Here is a 24459-nt window from a genome sequence, read left to right as displayed (position 1 = left end):
TCTCTATGGCGACTTTGTTGCGTTGTGGTATAATTAGACACTGCAGACGCGATTCCAGCGGATCTCCATGGCGACGCTAATTGGAGCTGCGAGCCTCTACGGCAGGGGCGGGCAATGCTGGTCCTGCAGAGCCACTGTCCTGCATGTTTAGGTTTCTCTGTGCTCTAACACACCTGAGTCTGACAATGATCAAACTGTGATGAGCAGAGAGAAACCTTAGGGCGCACTCCCACTGTGCCTCCGTCACAGGTTAGGGTGCCCTCCCACTGTGCCTCCGTCCCGTGCCCCGTGCTTTAGGGTCCTTGTCCCCCCCTCCAGGCCCGTTTGTACTCACCTCTGCAGTGCCCAGGAGATGAACTGGCACCCCTCCATCCTCACCCCTGACACTCCTTACCCCTCCATCCTCACCCGCAGGAGCTCCTCACCCCTCCATCCTCACCCTCTGGAGCTCCTTACCCCTCCATCCTCACCCTCAGGAACTCCTCACCCCTCCATCCTCACCCTCTGGAGCTCCTCACCCCTCCATCCTCACCCTCAGGAGCTCTTCACCCCTCCATCCTCACCCTGGGAGCTCCTCACCCCTCCATCCCCACCCTCTGGAGCTCCTCACCCCTCCATCCTCACCCTGGGAACTCCTCACCCCTCCATCCTCACCCTCAGGAACTCCTCACCCCTCCATCCTCACCCTCAGGAGCTCCTCACCCCTCCATCCTCACCCCAGGAGCTCCTTACCACTCCATCCTCACCCTCAGGAGCTCCTCACCCCTCCATCCTCACCCTCAGGAGCTCCTAACCCCTCCATCCTCACCCTCAGGAACTCCTCACCCCTCCATCCTCACCCTCAGGAGCTCCTCACCCCTCCATCCTCACCCTCAGGAACTCCTCACCCCTCCATCCTCACCCTCAGGAGCTCCTTACCCCTCCATCCTCACCCTCAAGAACTCCTCACCCCTCCATCCTCACCCTCAGGAGCTCCTCACCCCTCCATCCTCACCCCTCCATCCTCACCCCTCCATCCCCACCCTCAGGAGCTCCTCACCCCTCCATCCTCACCCTGGGAACTCGTTACCCCTCCATCCTCACCCACAGGAACTCCTCACCCCTCCATCCTCACCCACAGGAACTCCTCACCCGTCCATCCTCACCCTCAGGAGCTCCTTACCCCTCCATCCTCACCCTCAAGAACTCCTCACCCCTCCGTCCTCACCCCAGGAGCTCCTCACCCCTCCATCCTCACCCTCAGGAACTCCTCACCCCTCCATCCTCACCCCGGGAGCTCCTCACCCCTCCATCCTCACCCTCAGGAGCTCCTCGCCCCTCCATCCTCACCCCGGGAACTCCTCACCCCTCCATCCTCACCCTCAGGAGCTCCTCACCCCTCCATCCTCACCCTGGGAGCTCCTCACCCCTCCATCCTCACCCTCAGGAGCTCCTCACCCCTCCATCCCCACCCTCAGGAGCTCCTCACCCCTCCATCCTCACCCCGGGAACTACTCACCCCTCCACCTCACCCCAGGAACTCCTCACCCCTCCACCTCACCCTCAGGAGCTCCTCACCCCTCCACCTCACCCTCAGGAGCTCCTCACCCCTCCATCCTCACCCTCAGGAGCTCCTCACCCCTCCACCCCACCCTCAGGAGCTCCTCACCCCTCCATCCTCACCCTCAGGAGCTCCTCACCACTCCATCCTCACCCTCTGGAGCTCCTTACCCCTCCATCCTCACCCCCAGGAACTCCTCACCCCTCCATCCTCACCCTCAGGAGCTCCTCACCCCTCCATCCTCACCCTCAGGAGCTCCTCGCCCCTCCATCCTCACCCTCAGGAGCTCCTCACCCCTCCATCCTCACCCCGGGAACTCCTCACCCCTCCATCCTCACCCTCAGGAGCTCCTCACCCCTCCATCCTCATCCTGGGAGCTCCTCACCCCTCCATCCTCACCCTCAGGAGCTCCTCACCCCTCCATCCTCACCCTCAGGAGCTCCTAACCCCTCCATCCTCACCCTGGGAACTCGTTACCCCTCCATCCTCACCCTCAGGAACTCCTCACCCCTCCACCCCACCCTCAGGAGCTCCTCACCCCTCCATCCTCACCCCGGGAAACTCCTCACTCCTCCATCCTCACCCTCAGGAGCTCCTCACCCCTCCATCCTCACCCTCAGGAGCTCCTTACCCCTCCATCCTCACCCCAGGAACTCCTCACCCCTCCACCCCACCCTCAGGAGCTCCTCACCCCTCCATCCTCACCCTCAGGAGCTCCTCACCACTCCATCCTCACCCTCTGGAGCTCCTTACCCCTCCATCCTCACCCTCAGGAACTCCTCACCCCTCCATCCCCACCCTCTGGAGCTCCTCACCCCTCCATCCTCACCCTCTGGAGCTCCTCACCCCTCCATCCTCACCCTCAGGAGCTCCTCACCCCTCCATCCTCACCCCGGGAACTCCTCACCCCTCCATCCTCACCCCGGGAACTCCTCACCCCTCCATCCTCACCCTCAGGAGCTCCTCACCCCTCCATCCCCACCCTCTGGAGCTCCTCACCCCGGGAACTCCTCACCCTCAGGAGCTCCTCACCCCTCCATCCTCACCCTCAGGAGCTCCTCACCCCTCCATCCTCACCCTCAGGAGCTCCTCACCCCTCCATCCTCACCCTCAGGAGCTCCTCACCCCTCCATCCTCACCCTCAGGAGCTCCTCACCCCTCCATCCTCACCCTCAGGAGCTCCTCACCTCTCCATCCTCACCCTCAGGAGCTCCTCACCCCTCCACCCCACCCTCAGAAGCTCCTCACCCCTCCATCCTCACCCCGGGAACTCCTTACCCCTCCATCCTCACCCCGGGAACTCCTAACCCCTCCATCCTCACCCTCAGGAGCTCCTCACCCCTCCATCCTCACCCGCAGGAGCTCCTCGCCCCTCCATCCTCACCCTCAGGAGCTCCTCACCCCTCCATCCTCACCCTCAGGAGCTCCTCACCCCTCCATCCTCACCCTCAGGAGCTCCTCACCCCTCCATCCTCACCCTCAGGAGCTCCTATTAATAATAATAACTATCATCTTTACAGCATGTTGCATTCAGTCCATGTGCAGATTAACGTCCTGTGAAAGCCGCTCCGCTCTGAGTGTGTTACATGAAGGAGCATTAACGAGAACAATGGAGCAATTTCATTCCCAATCTCTGCCAAAGGACATGACAGATAAACGGCGTCCTCCTCTGAACCGCCGTCTCTCTGCGGCGGCGAAAGGTAATGAGCTAATTAGGACGAGAGGTCGAGCTCAGACATCGGCTCAGACTCGGCGTCCAGCCTCCATTTTGTTTCTCTGCTTTGATGTTTGAATGAGTAAAGAAACAGATCTCAGGGGTTTTTACTCAAACGTGTAGAAGGAGGCGCCTCTGCGGCCCGCACAGCGATGCCGGCCCTCCCTTTGAAGATCATCTTTGGCGGCGCGGAGGTGACGGTCGTCACACGCCGCAGATGAAACGTGTGTGACCGGTTTAATCTCGCTGCATTCGTTCCACATGAAAATGCAGCCGGCACATTTATGGACAGAACCGATGTTTGTGTGAAAACTCCTCAGGCGGAGCGACGTCCAACGACAGGAAGTGTGTGACAGACAGGAAACCGACGGGGGAATCACCCACGAGCTGATGAGATCCAGTCGATCCACGTTTTACCGTAAACAAAGAGTGTGAGGCGCCCTTTACTGCAGGATACGTTCACATGACTTTAACACTAAAGTTCAAAAAGACGTTTTAAGACACAGTGTGTCTGAAAAGACGCTGGTTACACACATGCTACCCCATTTGTGTGTGTGTGTGTGTGTGTGTGTGCGTGTGTGTGTGTGTGGGTGCAGAGGAGCTGCAGTCCGATCACGTCAAGGTTAGCGAACGCTGCAGGAGGAGATCCTCTGATGGAGGTGAAAGTCGGTCAAACTGCCGACGCACACACACACACACACACACACACGCGCACACACACGCACACGCACGCGCACGCACACAGCGTCTAGTCTGCTGGAAATCCAGAAGAAGAAGAAGAAGAAGAAATAAGGCTGTGCAGTGAAGAGTGAAGCGTATCTGTGTAGCACCTGTACGGCTGCATAGGTTAAATCACTGACGGTCTGATCTCACTGCAACACATCACACTTCCTCTGAGAGCTCATTTCTGTTCTTTTAGAAGCATTGAGACCCCTGTTAGCATTAGCATTAGCATCACTTCTATTAAGCACAACAGCAGAGTAGGCTGAGCCAGGGGTTAGCTTCAGTTAGCTAGCCGCCTCGGCTGCAACCCGCGATAGACGCGAATGAAGCGATGATGCAAAATGTGACAAATGTGAGCAAGTGACGCGATACTCGTGTCATTATTTTGGTGATGAACAGTGGTGACTGAGGGCGCACTCACACTGTGCCTCCGTACCATGCCCAAACAGGTTTTACGGGTAAAGTCTAGTTCGTTTGACCAGTGTGAGTGCAACCGTACCACGTCTAGCTGTGGCCAGCTGGCCGTCCACGGCCCGTCTGGGAGAGGTGGGCTTTAGTAAAGCATGTTTGCACGTGTACGAGCACGAGCGTGCGCACGTGTACGAGCACGAGGCCTACGGCGGTTCTGAGGTCATTTCCTGTGCGCCTGTTGGGACGTAGAAAAAAGAAGGAGGGACCATGCGCGGACATTTCAAACAATGGCGGTGAAAGGTTCACGTTGGTGTGATGCGGAGGTGGAGTGTTTACTGCAGATTTGGTCGATGAAAAGATTCAAAAACAGTCGACAAGACGCACAAAAACTCCGAGGTCTACGGAAAGATCTGGAAACAAAGCCACGCATCGCCATGACGTCATCAATGCGTGTGACGTGTTACGGCGTGATGACGTATAGGCAGCAAGAAGCATTCTCCGAGGCCCAGGTAGTGTGAGTACAAACGGGCCTGGAGGGGGGGACAAGGACCCTAAAGTACGGGGTACGGGACGAAAGGACAGTGTGACACAGTGAGTGTTGTTTTTGTGCAACAGTGATCAGGTCTGATCCTCGGGTCTCTCTCTCTCTGAAACTTCATCTCTCCTCAGAAAATCAAAGATTCCTCTGCGGTTGTTTTCCGAAGCCGACGGCGTTTCAACAGCACATCAGTGTGTTTGTAATTTCCTGTCCGGTCGCAGCAGCTGAGCGGCGGCAGGAGGAGATAACGGAGAGAGAGAGAGAGAGAGAGAGCGATGGGATCTGACTTCTCATTGGTCCACAGTGTGTTCGAACGCTTGGCTGCTGCTGGCTTTGGTTCCTGCACTGTCAGACGTGTCGGCCCGTGCTTCCTGCTGCTGAACACGACTTATTAGAAATAACCTTGGGAGGGGTGAAGCGGCGAGAGTGTGTACAGTATCTCTGCCGTTTCCACTCCGCAAAATCCAGCACGGATTAGAATAGAGTGTGATCCGAGCCTCGGCCCCGCGGGCTCTGCCCACATCCGCCTTAGAAAGCAAACCTCTCCTCTTTGGTGACAGGAAACATCAAAGCTGGATGATTTTCTCCTTTTCTCTTAACTCGGCAAAACAGGCCCGGAGCTGTTGGCACGGCAACCGACGGGCAAAGCAAACGAAGGAGAAGGCGGCGAGAGATGGAGCCCGCGTACTTCCGAGAGAGAGAGAAAGCCTTTAAACGCTGCAGGTTGCGGATTTTCACACCCCGACAAAAACAAAAAGGAAGGAAAATAAACGAAGGATGTGCGACGGACGATAAAGAAGGTTTATCAGAGAGCAACAAGAACGGAGAGATCACGGCCGGTGGAGCTCAGAGTAATGAAAAGGACGTCGGCTGGTTTCAGGTTCAGGTGAACAGAGGAGCAAAGGAGGCGTAGCTGCTGTGTGTGTGTGTGTGTGTGTGTGTGTGTGTGTGTGTGTGTGTGTGTGTGTGTGTGTGAGTGGCTCAGCGGCCTCTAATGTGTCGACGCTGAGAGGATTTTCTGTTTGGATCTTAATCCTCTAAAAGCTTTTCTCTCTCTGATCCGTTCGCATCTTTTCCAGCCGCTGCAGCGACGCTGGGGTTGTTTTCACCCTGTGTGTGTGTGCGTGTGTGTGTGTGTGTGTGTGTGTTTGTGTGTGTGTGTGTGTCATCAAACACATATAAGGTCTTTCTTCTCGAGCTGAACCAGCAGATTACCATTTAACCTTCCTGTTGTCCTTGGGTCAAAATGACCCGCCACTGTGTTAAAATCTCCTAAATGATATTTTTTTAACTGAAATTTTATGACTTTTCCTCGATCGGCACCAACAGTAGAAAAAGTGAAATGTTGCTTTTGTTCACATTTCCATGTGAGCTACAAACAAAGGTCCAAAGGTCGTCCTGGGGTCAAAATGACCCGTGAGGCACAAAGAGTTGAACTCAAGGTCACAGAGTTATTTACAAACCACTGAATGTTTCAATGTTTAGTTGTTTTAATCAGTCGCAGACGTAACAAGACAGATCATGGGGTCTTCTCACGGACAGCTGTGCCTTTGATCCGTCTCAGATCAATGAGTAGCAGACGTGAACGAGACAGTAGCAGACGTAAACAACACACAGGTGTTATCGCAGACTGCAGAGATTATAAAGGTGCTGCAGACGACAGGGCCCTGAACTCTGTCTGTGCTGAAGCCGTGAGTGTGCGTTACAACGCTGAAGAGGCTCTAGAGCGAGACGACTGTGATTCAGAAGAGGAAGTGGAGGATGCATCAGAAGAAGAAGATGGGGAGGAACACGACCCAGAGCAGGATGAATGCTTATATTAGGGGTTTAGTGAAGACGGGTCATTTTGACCCGAAGGACACAGGGTGTATACAGAAAATGAGGACAACAGGAGGGTTAAAGTGAGTGCAACCGTACCACGTCTGGGAGCGGCACGCTTGCCGTCCACGGCCCGTTTGCACGTGTACGAGCACGAGGCCTACGGCGGTTCTGAGGTCATTTCCTGTGCGCCTGTTGGGACGTAGAAAAAAGAAGGAGGGACCATGCGCGGACATTTCAAACAATGGCGGTGAAAGGTTCACGTTGGTGTGATGCGGAGGTGGAGTGTTTACTGCAGATTTGGTCGATGAAAAGATTCAAAAACAGTCGACAAGACGCACAAAAACTCTGAGGTCTACGGAAAGATCTGGAAACAAAGCCACGCATCGCCATGACGTCATCAATGCGTGTGACGTGTTACGGCGTGATGACGTATAGGCAGCAAGAAGCATTCTCCGAGGCCCAGGTAGTGTGAGTACAAACGGGTCTGGAGGGGGGGGCAAGGAGCCTGGTTGCATGTTTTGCATAGCTGACCATGTGAACGCTCTCTCCATCTTTGTGTAACAGGAATAAAAAAAGAACTCCCTCTCAGTCGGATATCAGCTCGATGACTGAAGGTCATGACTCACGACACGGTTCCACCTCTTACCTGGATTTCATCGACACAAACATGGATCTCTGCTGCAGCAGCAGAGTTCAGAGATGCAGTGCACTCTGGGTAACGCTGCCCTCTGGTGTCGCTCTCGTCACACTGCGGCCCCTCGGTCACGTGACTCCTCCTGACTCATCAGGTTGTAGTTTGTTGCTCAGGCAGATCTGAGACCAGCGTGTCGTCTCCGTAGACGTTTAGAGCTTCAGACGGCGTCACAGCTGATCTGCACATTCACTCTTCTTCTTCTTCTTTACCGCAGAGGAGCCTGAAGCTGATCATGACAACATATCAACACCAGGCCGCAGAGGAGCATGAAGCTGATCATGAAAACATATCAACACCAGGCCGCAGAGGAGCCTGAAGCTGATCATGACATCATATCAACACCAGGCCGCAGAGGAGCATGAAGCTGATCATGACATCATATCAACACCAGGCCGCAGAGGAGCCTGAAGCTGATCATGACATCATATCAAAACCAGGCCGCAGAGGAGCCTGAAGCTGATCATGACATCATATCAACACCAGGCTGCAGAGGAGCCTGAAGCTGATCATGACATCATATCAACACCAGGCTGCAGAGGAGCCTGAAGCTGATCATGACATATCAACACCAGGCCGCAGAGGAGCCTGAAGCTGATCGTGACATCATATCAACACCAGGCCGCAGAGGAGCCTGAAGCTGATCGTGACATCACATCAACACCAGGCCGCAGAGGAGCCTGAAGCTGATCATGACAACATATCAACACCAGGCCGCAGAGGAGCCTGAAGCTGATCATGACATCATATCAACACCAGGCTGCAGAGGAGCCTGAAGCCGATCATGACATCATATCAACACCAGGCCGCAGAGGAGCCTGAAGCTGATCATGACATCATATCAACACCAGGCTGCAGAGGAGCCTGAAGCTGATCATGACATCATATCAACACCAGGCCGCAGAGGAGCATGAAGCTGATCATGACATCATATCAACACCAGGCCGCAGAGGAGCCTGAAGCTGATCATGACAACATATCAACACCAGGCCGCAGAGGAGCCTGAAGCTGATCATGGCATCATATCAACACCAGGCCGCAGAGGAGCATGAAGCTGATCATGACATCATATCAACACCAGGCCGCAGAGGAGCCTGAAGCTGATCATGACATCATATCAACACCAGGCCGCAGAGGAGCCTGAAGCTGATCGTGACAACATATCAACACCAGGCTGCAGAGGAGCCTGAAGCTGATCATGACATCATATCAACACCAGGCTGCAGAGGAGCCTGAAGCTGATCGTGACATCATATCAACACCAGGCCGCAGAGGAGCCTGAAGCTGATCGTGACATCATATCAACACCAGGCCGCAGAGGAGCCTGAAGCTGATCGTGACATCATATCAACACCAGGCCGCAGAGGAGCCTGAAGCTGATCGTGACATCATATCAACACCAGGCCGCAGAGGAGCCTGAAGCTGATCGTGACATCATATCAACACCAGGCCGCAGAGGAGCCTGAAGCTGATCGTGACATCATATCAACACCAGGCCGCAGAGGAGCCTGAAGCCGATCATGACATCATATCAACACCAGGCCGCAGAGGAGCCTGAAGCTGATCATGACAACATATCAACACCAGGCCGCAGAGGAGCCTGAAGCTGATCGTGACATCATATCAACACCAGGCCGCAGAGGAGCCTGAAGCTGATCATGACAACATATCAACACCAGGCCGCAGAGGAGCCTGAAGCTGATCGTGACATCATATCAACACCAGGAGAGAGAGAGACAGACAATTCCCGAGATGCAAGCAACCAAAGCGTAACAGTAACTACAATAATATCCATAGTAACGTGAATATGACTTAAACGTTAAGGCAGTAGAAACAAGCACAGCTAAGGTGATGATAACAGTGATAACAGCAGCAGGAAGCGTTATGCAGGACCACGGCAGCAGGCACCACCACCATCAGCAGAGACCTGCACACAGAACCACGGCAGCAGGCACCACCACCATCAGCAGAGACCTACACACAGGACCACGGCAGCAGGCACCACCACCATCAGCAGAGACCTGCACACAGGACCACGGCAGCAGGCACCACCACCATCAGCAGAGACCTGCACACAGGACCACGGCAGCAGGCACCACCACCATCAGCAGAGACCTGCACACAGGACCACGGCAGCAGGCACCACCACCATCAGCAGAGACCTGCACACAGGACCACGGCAGCAGGCACCACCACCATCAGCAGAGACCTACACACAGGACCACGGCAGCAGGCACCACCACCATCAGCAGAGACCTGCACACAGGACCACGGCAGCAGGCACCACCACCATCAGCAGAGACCTGCGAGACAACTCTGAATGAATTAAGTAATATTTCAGAGACGCTGATCCTGCAGCTAGTTCTGATTGTATGTTGGGTTTCAGTTCTGCTCCTCCAAAGACACAGAATCTGTTAATATCAGATCCCTATCATCATCAGAGTCTCAATTATAAATAAACTCAAAGGTTTCCAAAGTGCTGTACAGTAAAATAAAAACCATAAAACATAATAAAAAAGATAAAATACACAATCGAACAGATCAAATATCTCGTGCGCATAAAATCAGTTCAGCATCCGTGAGGAACTCGGAGTAGAGCCGCTGCTCCTTTGCGTTGAAAGGAGCCAGTTGAGGGGGTTCAGGATCATCTGGTAAGGATGAACCCTGGGCGCCTCCCTAGGGCAGTTTGACGCTACGTCCATTTGTTATACAATCTATGCCTACGTCACATCCCGCTTAGAGTTTTATCCAATCAGCAACGAGGCTTTTTCAGGGGAGAAAAAAGCCTTTGCTCTTGGACAGGGCCAACAAACGGCATTAAGGGGCGGCTCACATGCAAATTAGGGCCGTATCGGCGAGAGAGACCCGCCTTATTCCTGTCATATGACTGTACTGGAAACGCCACTAATGGCTGCACATGTCACACAGTCTTTGTGACCTTGTTGCCAACAACATATATGGGAGACTCCTATTGGTGAGTTATATATTAATAGGATGTTTGTTCATTGGTCTCTGGAGGAAAGAGCACTTTTAGATAAGATCAGTGTGAAGTTTTAATAAACAGCGGTAAAAACAGGTTTGTAAAAATGTTAACACTGACTGACCTTCCATAACTGCGGCCAGTTTGCCGTCCACGGCCCGTTTGGGAGAGGTGGGCTTTAGTAAAGCACGTTTGCACGTGTACGAGCACGAGCATGCGCACGTGTACGAGCACGAGGCCTACGGCGGTTCTGAGGTCATTTCCTGTGCGCCTGTTGGGACGTAGAAAAAAGAAGGAGGGACCATGCGCGGACATTTCAAACAATGGCGGTGAAAGGTTCACGTTGGTGTGATGCGGAGGTGGAGTGTTTACTGCAGATTTGGTCGATGAAAAGATTCAAAAACAGTCGACAAGACGCACAAAAACTCTGAGGTCTACGGAAAGATCTGGAAACAAAGCCACGCATCGCCATGACGTCATCAATGCGTGTGACGTGTTACGGCGTGATGACGTATAGGCAGCAAGAAGCATTCTCCGAGGCCCAGGTAGTGTGAGTACAAACGGGCCTGGAGGGGGGGACAAGGACCCTAAAGCACGGGGCACGGGACGGAGGCACAGTGGGAGGGCGCCCTTATTCTACGTCTCCTGCTTTCAATACATGAAAAACACACACACACACACACACACACACACACACACACACACACACACACACATAAATAAGTGTAAAAAGCATAAATTGCTGCTCATTACTCTTTGTTTGTTACATACAGGACAAAAGCACGAGAGCGTCCTGCTTGGTCAGGATCAGAGAAGCAGGTTGTGCTTCGGCGGCGCTCCGGTCTCAGGTGAAACCGGGTGAACAGAGAACGAGAACAGCCCGAGGCGCTGAAAGCCAAACCACAGTGTGTGTGTGTGTGTGTGTGTGTGTTGGATGATAAACAGTTGGAGAGATGAGACAGTCGTGTTGACTTAAGAGTGTGTGTTCATACGTTTCCCCTGCCAACGTTTGTCACTAACATGCTGCTGTGCAACATACCTGTGAGGAACACAATGCAGCTCGCCACGTTCTGTGATTGAACCGGTAATTACGCGGTGAGGGCACGACTGAAGAGTCCAATCAAAGTGATACTGTTACTAAGACTGTTGCAATGGTAAAGGGCTCACAGAGGCAGTGAGAGAGGACAAACGCCATAACGTACGACCTCGCAAAAGACATGCTCATCCTTAACACGGGGGCCACAGACGGATTTCATAATCTGCTCCGAACAAGATGCAATTTCCTCTCATACATACTTTAGTCAAGTTACCGTCCCAGAACTTTACGCAGTAGGTAGAAAAAAGGTCACCAGGTCCTTTTTAGACCTCATCTTGTGGCCTTCAACAGTCGCTCAGTCGTTCTCAGGTCCTCAACACGTCCTCATCCCAACTGCACTCTGTCACCAATCCTGTTTGTGATGTTCATGGACAGGATATCGAGGCGTAGTCGTGGTGGGGACGGGTTGCAGTTCGGTGGGCTGAGCATCTCGTCTCTGCGTTTTGCAGATGACGTGGTCCTGATGGCGTCGTCGGTCAGTGACCTTCAGCACTCACTGGATCGGTTCGGCCGGGATGAGGATCAGTACCTCTAAACCTGAGGCCGTGGCTCTCAGCAGGAAACCGGTGGATTGTTTCTCCAGGTCGGGAATGAGTCCTGACCCCAAGTGAAGGAGTTCAAGGACCTCAGGATCATGTTCATGAGTGAGGGGACGATGGAGCGTGAGTTTAGCCGGAGAATCGGAGCAGCGGGGGCGGAGCTGCAGTCGCTCTACCGCACCGTTGTGACCAAAAGAGAGCTGAGGAAGACAAAGCTCTGGATCTACCGCTCAGTCCTGGTTCCTACCCTCACCTGTGGTCATGAAAGCTGGGTCAGGACCCAAAGAACCAGGTCCAGGTCCAAGCGTGTGAAATGTGTTTCCTCAGGAGGGGGTCTGGAGTCTCCCTTAGAGAGAGGGGGAGAAGTTCAGCGTCCGTGAGGAACTCGGAGTAGAGCCGCTGCTCCTTTGCGTTGAAAGGAGCCAGTTGAGGTGGTTCAGGATCATCTGGTAAGGATGAACCCTGGGCGCCTCCCTAGAGAGGTGTTCCAGGCACGTCCAGCTGGGAGGAGGCCTCGGGGAAGACCCAGGACCAGGTGGAGAGATTAGATCTCCACTCTGGCCTGGGAACGCCTCGGGATCCCCCAGTTAGAGCTGGTTAATGTGGCCCGGGAAAGGGAAGTTTGGGGTCCCCTAAGTGGTTGAAGATACAGCAAAGTGACAAGTGCAGAATAAAAAGGCTCAAACAGTCGGAGCAGAAAAGAATCACATGCAAACACAGGACTATCACCAGGAGGTCAGCGCTGTTGTTCTGTAGCGTCTTTACTCAACCGTCACCTGTTGTTGCCTGATCTGAACTGGTCACGTAACGGTTCCTTTAACGCCTAAACTTCAGATCTATAAACATATTCTGCACCGGACTGTAGACTCGACCCTGAAGTTTGCATCGCACTGGTTCCCTGGGACGCAGGCTGGGACTTGATCACCCCCGGCAGGGTCGCCTGGGTGAGGGTGTCTGTTGCGAGACCCGAAACACCCTACGACCCCAGGAACCAACACTGATGATGCGCCCCAGTGCATCCAGGTGATGTCTCTTAAAGAGTTAAAGAGTTGCTAAACTTCTGCTCTGTAGGAGGGAGCGTCTCATCATCACGTCTCTGTGTGAACGCTGAACTAAAACAAGGTCTGGAGAGAATCCAACGCTGGAGCGGGAAGGAAACTCAATCAATTAAAGAGACTCATCAAAGCACGTGTGGTTCTGTGATGGCGTCAGTCGACTGTTGTTTCCAGGTCACTCAACAATGAACAATGGCTTCACTTCATGAAACCTCTTCCAAGACACACAACGCACCCAGTTATCAAAGAAGAAGAGTCCCTTCACAGAAAACAAAGCATCATCAGCGTAGTTAGTGAAGCCAGAGTTTATTAAAAGAGTGTTTTAAAGACTTACCTACTGGCCCCTGTACCAGCTCCTCTCATAGTAAAGTCCATTACAGTGGAAGGAGCCCATTGGTGCTTTGTTGTGTGTGTAGGGACTCTTCTCATGCTGCTGCAGAGGTTTGCTGTTATTTTCAGCAGCATTAGTGGTTAAAAATGGCATCAATTAATAAATGTGACCAAAGAAAGTGTTTAAATCTGACTTTTGTTTCTGCAGCTTTAACTAAAAAGAGAAAAAGATACAAAACCACCACAAAAAGATACAAAACCACCACAAAAAGATACAAAACCACCACAAAAAGATACAAAACCACCACAAAAAGATACAAAACCACCACAAAAAGATGCAAAACCACCACAAAAAAGATACAAAACCACGTCATCACGCCGTAACACGTCACACGCATTGATGACGTCATGGCGATGCGTGGCTTTGCTTCCAGATCTTTCCGTAGACCTCGGAGTTTTTGTGCGTCTTGTCGACTGTTTTTGAATCTTTTCATCGACCAAATCTGCAGTAAACACTCCACCTCCGCATCACACCAACGTCAACCTTTCACCGCCATTGTTTGAAATGTCCGCGCATGGTCCCTCCTTCTTTTTTCTATGTCCCAACAGGCGCACAGGAAATGACCTCAGAACCGCCGTAGGCCTCGTGCTCATACACGTGCGCACGCTCGTGCTCGTACATGTGCAAACGTGCTTTACTAAAGCCCACCTCTCTCAGACGGGCCGTGGACGGCACCGTTGCACTCACACTGGTCAAAGGAACTAGACCTTAGCCGTGGAACGTGCTGGGGCGTAGTGCGGATGGACAGTGTGAGTGCGCCCTAAGTTGAGATTCTTCTACTTCATCCATTCGATACCTGGAGCACACACGGATAATCATGTGTAAATGTGTTGCTGTTCGTTGTTTAGTGCTGCTGACTCCTCGGCAGGATTCAGGGCTCATTCCTGCAGCACTCAGTCGGCTGCCGTGGTATCGAAACTCAACACGCCCTGAACGAGTATTCGCCACAGATGTGATTTTTGGCGCTTGCTCCACCTGTTGGCTCCGTGTATTTCCTGAGAACATTCCTCTCTCCGCACCTGAACCCTGCACACGACGCCCCGGGCTGTGCGGTGACCTCTTATGTGGCTAGAGGCTCTTCTACTGGCTCTTTGTGTGATAATGAAACATTTACACACACTGATTGAACGTGAATAAAACATCTTTTTACGCATGAAGGTTAAGTGAGCAGGCACTTTTATTAAGAATGGATAAACACGCTTAAACTCAGAAGGTGCTTGGAATGAACGAGTGTTTTGCTGCAGCGCTTTAGATCTTGTGTTAACTGACAGCGCCCTGAACCCTGAGGATGGTGTCAGTGTCTCTGGACTAACCAAGCTTCCAAATTAGCCAATAATAAAAGACACTGTAAGACATTTATTGGCTATGGACGCTTTAAAGGAGAAGTGTGAAGGATTTAGCTGCAGAACGAGGCGGATCCTCCACCACAGAGCCGGACATGCTGCACCGGCATCTTTCTGTACAGACGAACCAAACTCTGGCTCTAGAGAGGGCCGTCGGAGTCAAGGCGAGGCAACGAGGCAACAGGGCAACACAGTAATCGTCTCCCAACCCATCTTCATCACCGTGTAGCCAGGACGCTCGTCAAAGCCCTGGGTATCTCTGTGCGTCCAACACGACGCTCCAACTTGTTTTAAAGACAAAGACATGTGGTTAACGTGGATTCAAAGGAGATTATGCTCAGTTTGGCGCTCTTAGGGCGCACTCACACTGTCCTTCCGCACCGCGCCAAAACAGGTTTTTCGGCTAAAGCCTAGTGTGTTTGACCAGTGTGAGTGCAACCGCTCCACGCATAACTGCGGCACGCTTGCCGTCCACGGCCCGTTTGGGAGAGGTGGGCTTTAGTAAAGCGCGTTTGCACGTGTACGAGCACGAGCGCGCGCACGTGTACGAGCACGAGGCCTACGGCGGTTCTGAGGTCATTTCCTGTGCGCCTGTTGGGACGTAGAAAAAAGAAGGAGGGACCATGCGCGGACATTTCAAACAATGGCGGTGAAAGGTTCACGTTGGTGTGATGCGGAGGTGGAGTGTTTACTGCAGATTTGGTCGATGAAAAGATTCAAAAACAGTCGACAAGACGCACAAAAACTCAGAGGTCTACGGAAAGATCTGGAAACAAAGCCACGCATCGCCATGACGTCATCAATGCGTGTGACGTGTTACGGCGTGATGACGTATAGGCAGCAAGAAGCATTCTCCGAGGCCCAGGTAGTGTGACTACAAACGGGCCTGGAGGGGGGGACAAGGACCCTAAAGCACGGGGCACGGGACGCACGCACAGTGGGAGGGCGCCCTTAATCCTGCAGCAGTTCACCGCAAAGGGGTTTACAGTGGAAAGGCGGTATTCGACACGTTGGGAATGAGAACGGGTTGAGAGCTCAATGCTAGATGCAAATATCAGAATCAGAAATACTTTAATAATCCCAGGAGAAATTATTTTAATCCTTCACAGTTTTTTTCCTGTAACAACTATTAAGGTAGAAATACAGGAGAGATGCTAACAGACGGACGTGGCTAACAGTGATTAGCTCGGGGCAGTACGCTGAAGGCATTCAAAGGTCTTTTTTAACCACTAATGCTGCTGAAAATAACAGCAAACCTCTGCAGCAGCATGAGAAGAGTCCCTACACACACAACAAAGCGTCATCGGCGTAGAGAGTGAACCTGTCGGTGGTTAAAAAATACGTATGAATGCCTTCGCCGCACTGCCCCGAGCTAATCCCTGTTAGCCACGTCTGTTAGCATCTTTATAAATGAATACAAATGATGCGATTGAAGACAAAATGCTGATATTCACTTTATTAGAATCCTCCCATCACAGATGAGTTACAGACACCTCCAGGAGGCTCCGGGGTGAGCGCGCTGCAAACACACGCTAACACACAACTATCAAACTGCAGACGACTTAATAAATAAGCACATTCTTTTTATTTACAGCGTTAAAACAAAACAAATCCTTCTTCCGTCTTCATCTCTTCATTTACTGGAAAACAGCTGCACCGAGCGCCTTTAACACAACGAGCCGAGGACGTGAGACAACACGGCGGCGACCACTGACATGGCGCTCATTTTGTTGATGAGGGCGGAGGAGGCCGTGGTAGCTCCTCCTGGGGCGGCTGTAGCTGCTCCTGGGGCGGCTGTAGCTGCTCCTCCTGGGGCGGCTGTAGCTGCTCCTCCTGGGGCGGCTGTAGCTGCTCCCGGGGCGGCTGTAGCTCCCGGGGCGGCCGTAGCTCCCGGGGCAGCCGTAGCTCCCGGGGCAGCCGTAGCTCCCGGGGCGGCCGTAGCTCCCGGGGCGGCCGTAGCTCCTCCTGGGGCGGCTGTAGCTGCTCCCGGGGCGGCCGTAGCTGCCGGAGCGGCTGTAGCTGCAGGTGTCTGTGCGTATCCAGAGGCTGTTTGGAATAGAAGTTGTCGGATCAGTTGCACGTTTCAAACCCATTCATCAATGAATCAGAATCAGAATCAGAAAAACCTTTAATTTCCCGCAGACGGGGAAATTTCTTTGTCACAGCAGCGACAAAATATTACAAAATAAGATCAAAAAACAGCAAAAATAAGCAATAAAGTTACATTTAAAAAGGGAATAAACAGAAATAGACGCACGTACATAATCACATGATGCAGTGCAGCTACGTGGTTTCATGGGAGGGCGTATAAATAGCACGCCACTTTTAATGACTTTTCGCGTGCATGTCTACGCATATGAAGCTTTTCGCGTGTCATTTAACGCCCGTCACTTCAGCCGTCCTCCACATGAAATATTGATTTAAAACTGACAGAAAGCTCCACCACTTCCTATTTCTCCGCAAGTTGGCAGAGAAATACGAACACGTGGGTTTTCCCTCAATGACATTTGTGCGCCAAATGCCAACGCCATCTCTGAACAATACAAGTCAATTGAGACTAAATGGCGTGAAATGACAAAAATCAGGACATGCGTTGTAACTATACGCGAGATGGCTTGAGAGAAATAGCGTTTGGTGAGACCAGGCTGAGTGCAGCTGCTCTTGTTTGGTAATAATTTAATATTGTGACCATAAAGTGCACAAACAGTCGTGACTTTAGTCGTTTGCAGGTGAAGTTTCTCTTACCGACGCTCAGCAGGAGCAGGACGCAGATGTGTGCGATCATGGTGCAGACGTAGTTTCTCTTCTTTGCTCTCTGGAAAATCAAAAGTGTCATTTTTTAATCACATGAATAAAGAATAAAACTATTTATTTGGATGTGAAACAGACGAGTTTGAGGGTGTCACTGAACCGCTCCGCCCGGTTGGACCAGATCAGAGTGACGGGTGAGTGACGTTTAATTACTCTGATCTTCTTCTTCTTTGTTTACTTTTAATATTTGATTCATAACTAAACGTCTAATTAAAGTTAACACCTTTGAACTGATCATGAACAGTTTACAGGATCAGCGTGAGGGAGAACGTCTTTCACGACGAAGTGAGTTTAAAGAACATTAAATCACATTTAAATGACATTTTCCAATATTTCAAACATGGTTTTTTAATCATAATAATAATAATAATAAAGGTTTCTCACACAGATGTTTCTCTGTTTCCTAAATGAGTCATTTTAAAAGTAATAACAGCATCACGGTCACTTTTCCTGCAGGTTTCACATCAAATCAGACGGAAATATTAAAAACAAACTCTCAACTCAAACTAAAACTAAACACTTAATAACAGTTTATAACACACGTGCATCCAGCTGCTCGTCACGTTTATATGATTTAATACGTTTTGTTAAATACAATCTTTTAAATTAAACAACTTTTTAATTCCTCCTCCACAGTTTCACCTTTAACCCTTAACCCTCCTGTTCTCCTCAGGGTCAATTTGACCCCATTTAACGTTTAAAATCTCTAAATAACGACGTCTTTTTGTGTTTTTTTGCTTTATATTTATGACTTTTCCTCATTTTATGGGGACGACTCATAAAAAACCTAAAATTATCATGATTATATATATTTTTTATTGTTCTTATCGTACATGTACTTGTGGCATCGGTGTTCCTTTGGGTCAGTTTGATCATCTGGATGATTTAATCATTATTATTATTGTTTATTTTAATATTCAAATATTATCTGAGGTCAAATTCATGCTGCTGTCCTTGATAACGGACGTTACTTTCATTCCAGATGTTAAAAATAACACAAAATAGCACTTAAAATAACAGACTTACTGTAAAACAAAGTACATAAATACATAAAGTACCCGACTTCACGTGAGTCACACACTGATTCTGATCATTTTAGAGATGTTTAACCCTCCTGTTGCCCCAAATTTGACTAACACCATTTATTCTTGGGGTCAATTTGACCGTTAAACATCTCTAAAATGATCAAAATCAGTGTGTGACTCAGGTGAAGTCTTTAGTACTTTATGTTTTTATTTAACAGAATGAAAAATATCACTGATGTTAAACTGCATGGAGGGATTTCTGTGTGTGTGTTTTAAAGTAAGTCTGTTATTTTAAGTGCTATTTTGTGTTATTTGTAACATCTGGAATGAAAGGTTTTAGGTTTTTTATGAGTCGTCCCCATAAAATGAGGAAAAGTCATAAATATAAAGCAAAAAAACACAAAAAGACGTCGTTATTTAGAGATTTTAAACATTAAATGGGGTCAAATTGACCCTTAGGAGAACAGGAGGGTTAAAACACACACACAGAAATCCCTCCATGCAATTTTAGATCAGTAATATTTTTCATTATGTTAAATAAAAACATAAAGTACCGACTTCACGTGAGTCGTTTAAACTGCTGCGGTCAAATTGACCCCGTGAATAAATGGTGTTAGTCACATTTGAGGGCAACAGGACGGTTAAGTGCTATTTTGTGTTATTTGTAACATCTGGAATGAAAGTAACGTCCGTTATCAAGGACAGCAGCGTGAATTTGACCTCATATAATATTTGAATTATAAAATAAACAATAATAATAATGATTAAATCATCCAGATTATCAAACTGACCCAAAGGAACACCGATGCCACAAGTACATGTACGATAAGAACAATAAAAAATATATATAATCATGATAATTTTAGGTTTTTGATGAGTCGTCCCCATAAAATGAGGAAAAGTCATAAATATAAAGCAAAAAAACACAAAAAGACGTCGTTATTTAGAGATTTTAAACATTAAATGTGGTCAAATTGACCCTGAGGAGAACAGGAGGGTTAAAGTAACAAACCGACTGTGAAATAAAAGTTAAAACAAGGCAGAATTATTCGTATAAACTGTATAAAACAAGTTAAAGGAGCTTTAAAAAGAAGAGAAACCTCAAATAAAACTTCTTAAACCTAAACATTAAGCGCGGCTTCGTATCAGAGCGACGTAAGAAGCTGATGAAAGCACTTACAGGTGGGTTCCCTCTGCGTGGGTTGGGTCGTGCGCGGTGAAGGTAGTGATGTGTGATGATCCCTAATCTCAGTTCCTCTTTTATAAGCGAGGAACGTCACGCGGGAGCCAATCACACTCGTCTGAGCGGTGTTTAAAGGTGTGTGCGTGCACGACAGGGAGGTTTAATGTGTCACACGAGCACCGGGACATTCTTCTGACATGACACTGCACAGCTCCACTCAGTGACTCTGCGTTTGTGGGTTAATTGCAGATACTAATGGAGACCGTCTGCGTTGTTCCTGATTATCCTGATTGTTTCCTGCAGGTGATCACGTCACGTCACCGCAGTCACAGGTGAAGGGAGAGAACGTGGAGGAGTAAAGAGGGAGACGGTTTCCACTTCCCTGTGTCATCGAACCTGTTCGTCCACCTGCCGTCACGACTGTTTGGGATGATGTGACAGATCTCACATTGGTGTATTCGATTCAGCATCAGGGTTCACAAAACACCACGTTCATACGTCACCGACACGCGATAATCTGTGTTTCTTTGTATTTTGACTCACTCAGTTGTTTTATATCAGGGGTTTCAAACTCAGGCCCGTGGGCCAAATCTGGCCCGCGGTGTAATTATATTTGGCCCTAAGATCATATCAAGGTTCTGTGAGAGCCCGTGAGTATAAAGCACACACATGAGCATCCATGCTACCAGTCTCTGCACACACTGAATCCACCCCTCCCCAAAAACGCCCCAAACAAAGATGGAGGACAGGAGCTTTCAGCAGATGATCTGTGTGTGAAGGTAAAGAGCTGTTTGTCACCGTGGCTTTAACCAAAGAATCAAACAGAAGAAACACCACGACAAGAACAAGGAGCTGCACTGGAAAGGTTCAACGTTACACATCTGGAGAGAAGGGACACATGCACATTTGCAGTCTTGTTTTTTTAGTAAATATTGAGTTTGGCTGCAACTTTATCCCAGCTGACATCGGGCGTGAGGCGGGGTCCACCCTGGACAGGACGCCAGTCTATCACAGGACACATAGAGACGAACAGAGACAGACAACCATTCACACCTACGGGTGATTTAGAGTCATCAATGAACCGAACACCTGCACGTCTTTGGACTGTGGGAGGAAACCGGAGAACCCGGAGAAAACCCACGCAGACACGGGGACAACAGAACCACACAGAAGGACCCCAGCAGGGATTCAAACCTGTGAGGCAACAGTGCTAACCACCACATCACCGTGTCGCCCTGAAATAAATCAGTTCTTAATTAATCTTTATTGAACATGTTATCATGTTATGTAACATATATATAAATATACATAAATATAAACTTTAACCTCCAATAAAACAAAAACTAGCCCCTCCCCCTCAGTGTTGTCATGGAGATCTGATCTAAACACACAGACTAGAATGTTCTTTTGTCCTTAAACAGGTTTAATGATGCTGTGTAAACGGCCTGTTTAACATGGGGCTCAATGAGAAACTGCTCTGTTATGAAACCTGCCCCTAGTGGACACTCAGAGAACTGACGCTGACCGAGCTTCCTGATTGGACCAACCAGGAGGTCTCTGCGGCGGGGGCTGGGTAGGACGTCCTTCCTGTCATGCGCGTGTTGTTCGCACCTCTCTACCTTTCACCGCAGTTGCTGCAGCCTGATCACGACAAGGCCTCTCACACCTCCGGGGACTTGCGGATGTAAACGCGCTGTCGGACATGAAGAGGCTGAAGTGACTCTTTGTTTCATGTTCTCCGCGCTTTGTGAACAGGTTTGAAGAGGACGCACTTCGGCCTTTTCGACTGACAGGGAACGTGCTCTTGAACCGGTTCTGTTCAGAGTTATTCGAACCTTGGTGCCGTTTAGTGAATAAGTAGTCTCATCTTCAGCCTCGTATCCGGGGTCGGGTCTCGGGCGCAGCAGCTCCAGCAGGGGACCCCAAACTTCCCTTTCCCGGGCCACATTAACCAGCTCTAACTGGGGGATCCTGAGGCGTTCCCAGGCCAGTGTGGAGATCTAATCTCTCCACCTGGTCCTGGGTCTTCCCCGAGGCCTCCTCCCAGCTGGACGTGCCTGGAACACCTCCCTAGGGAGGCGCCCAGGGTTCATCCTTACCAGATGATCCTGAACCACCTCAACTGGCTCCTTTCAACGCAAAGGAGCAGTGGCTCTACTCCGAGTTCCTCACGGATGCTGAACTTCTCCCCCCTTCAGTGCCTCGTCCCAGATAAACTCCTCTCAGGACACTTTACAGAGTAGGTAGAGACCACACTCTAGTGTTGTTTTACTGGTACTTTTTTAGATCTAATGTATTGTATGGTTGTATTTTTACATGTCTACCGGAGTCACAGATGAGCAGGAGTTTCTTTTGTCGTCTGAACTTAACGGTCCCATTTCACACGTTCATGTCATTTAATGGTCCCGCCCCCGGAGGAGAAAGGCGTGTCGACTGTGCTCCATCTTTGGATCGGCACACCCGCTGATGTTGAACCGGTTCACACTGGAGAAATAAAACAGCTATTCTCAGGTTCCAGTTCGACCCAAACTGTCACGTGGGGCGACGGAGAATACGCGGAGGAGGGGACCCAAACGCAGACGCGGAACTCAGGAGACGGTATTAACAAATTTAATAAAACTTATTTACAAAAGGTGCTTTAAACACGAAGAGAACTTGAGTCAAACTGACACGAGGAACGGACACGAGAGGAACAGCCTGGTATCACTAAAGGGCATGTGAATGACACGCTATTTCTCAAGCCATCTCGCGTATAATTACAACGCATGTCATGATTGTGGCGTGTTATTTCACGCCATTTAGTCTCAATTGACTTGTATTGTGCAGCAGCCTGGTATCACCAAAAGGCGCCCTCCCATGAGACCACGGTGGAGGAACAGGTACACATGGAGACATCAGGGTGTGTAGAGGGTACGATCCGGCCCTGAGTGACGCTCAGTACCAGGTTCATATACAGAGGCAGGTGATCAGTGCTAACAAGGATCAGCTGCCAGGAGAGCGAGAGACCGTCCAGAACCAGTCAAGACACGAACTTTCCAGGTTCTGAACCCAGTTATTTTGGATCCAAACGCTCCGGCCGGTTCAGACTCTGGTGCGTGATCCGGAGCGGAGCCCGTTGCTTCTCGAAAAACGCCGTCTGAGAGGAACTTTAACCGCTGTTCGAGAGTCTCCTCATGGTGGTGAACATGAGCCGAAGCATCGGGGTCATTTAAGACCATAAACAAGTAAAGAAACATATGAAAAATAAATTACACCTGAAGCACGAGTCATTAAAACCCTTTCTAGAAGCATCAGCTTATTAGTTCCTCCCCCTTCTCCTCTGAGGGCGCCCTCCCACTGTGCGTCCGTCCCGTGCCCCGTGCTTTAGGGTCCTTGCCCCCCCTCCAGGCCCGTTTGTACTCACACTACCTGGGCCTCGGAGAATGCTTCTTGCTGCCTATACGTCATCACGCCGTAACACGTCACACGCATTGATAACGTCATGGCGATGCGTGGCTTTGTTTCCAGATCTTTCCGTAGACCTCAGAGTTTTTGTGCGTCTTGTCGACTGTTTTTGAATCTTTTCATCGACCAAATCTGCAGTAAACACTCCACCTCTGCATCACACCAACGTGAACCTTTCACCGCCATTGTTTGAAATGTCCGCGCATGGTCCCTCCTTCTTTTTTCTACGTCCCAACAGGCGCACAGGAAATGACCTCAGAACCGCCGTAGGCCTCGTGCTCGTACACGTGCGCACACTCGTGCTCGTACACGTGCAAACGTGCTTTACTAAAGCCCACCTCTCTGGACGGGTCGTGGACAGCCAGCTGTCCGCAGTTATGCGCGGAGCGGTTGCACTCACACTGATCAAACGCACAAGGCTTTAGCTGAAAAAACGGTTTTGGCGCGGTGCGGAAGGACAGTGTGAGTGCGCCCTTAGTGGCTGGTACTATATCCTGTTGTTTTTTTAATACGCTCAACAAAACAAACAATAACCAACAAACAACACTATCACCGCTTTTGTAAAAATGACATCACACATCTCCTGTGTTAATCTCCAGTGTTTCCTCAGGGGGCCTAAAGGTTTGGGAGTTGTCTCTGGTCTGGCCTGCGGGGGGTGGGGGGGTGCTGTCCCGGGCGACTAGAGGGCTCTGCACCTTGGTGCGGAGGCTCCTGTCTGCTCGGGTTGGGGGGGTCTCTGTGGCGGTGCTCCCTGTGACCTTGGACTGGGATCTCTCCCGGTGTGGTTGGACCCCCCAAAGGCAGCTTCCTCTAGCCTCCTCTGTACCTCAGGTCTCGCTGCCCGGCCATGTCTCTGTAGTGACAGCTAGTGTTTGTGTAGGTGTTGGTGTGTGTGTCTGTGTGTCTGTGTGGCTGTGTGTGTGTGTGTGTGTGTGTGTGTGTGTGTGTGTGTGTGTGTGTGTATGTGTGTGTGTCTCTGCATGACTGTGGGGGTCGGAGGGTTCTTTTAACGTTCTTCTCCTGATACACTCACAGTCACAAGCATCAAACACACGACACACGACAGCAGCGTGACGCCGCTCGTCCTCCTGAAAACACAACACTACAGTTCAACCTCTCCCCACAGAGCCACCGTACGATGATGATCCCGTTGC

At 50.4% G+C, this 24459-nt stretch overlaps 1 protein-coding gene across 1 annotated transcript; it reads right to left on the bottom strand.

Moving 5' to 3' along the window:
• Positions 1-16283: 16283 nt before the first annotated feature.
• On the bottom strand, positions 16284-19900 carry LOC310956118 (uncharacterized protein). The gene is made up of 3 exons (XM_083926250.1): positions 19859-19900; positions 17588-17657; positions 16284-16888 (listed from the first exon to the last, which is right to left on the bottom strand). Exons 2-3 carry the CDS (start codon positions 17625-17627, stop codon positions 16509-16511), a joined length of 420 nt encoding a protein of 139 aa, XP_083782376.1. The 5' UTR covers positions 17628-17657; positions 19859-19900; the 3' UTR covers positions 16284-16508.
• Between the last annotated feature and the right edge of the window lie 4559 nt (positions 19901-24459).

This window comes from Echiichthys vipera (genome assembly GCF_963691815.1).
Source record: "Echiichthys vipera genome assembly, chromosome: 13".
NCBI lineage: Eukaryota > Metazoa > Chordata > Actinopteri > Perciformes > Trachinidae > Echiichthys > Echiichthys vipera.
This window is presented reverse-complemented; position numbering and strand designations above follow the sequence as displayed.

Coding starts and splice junctions, on each gene's coding strand:
- LOC310956118 (XM_083926250.1), bottom strand. CDS start 17,627: ATGATCGCACACATCTGCGTCCTGCTCCTGCTGAGCGTCG. Junction 16,889..17,587: donor CCTGCTCCTGCTGAGCGTCG/GTAAGAGAAACT, acceptor TATTCCAAACAG/CCTCTGGATACGCACAGACA.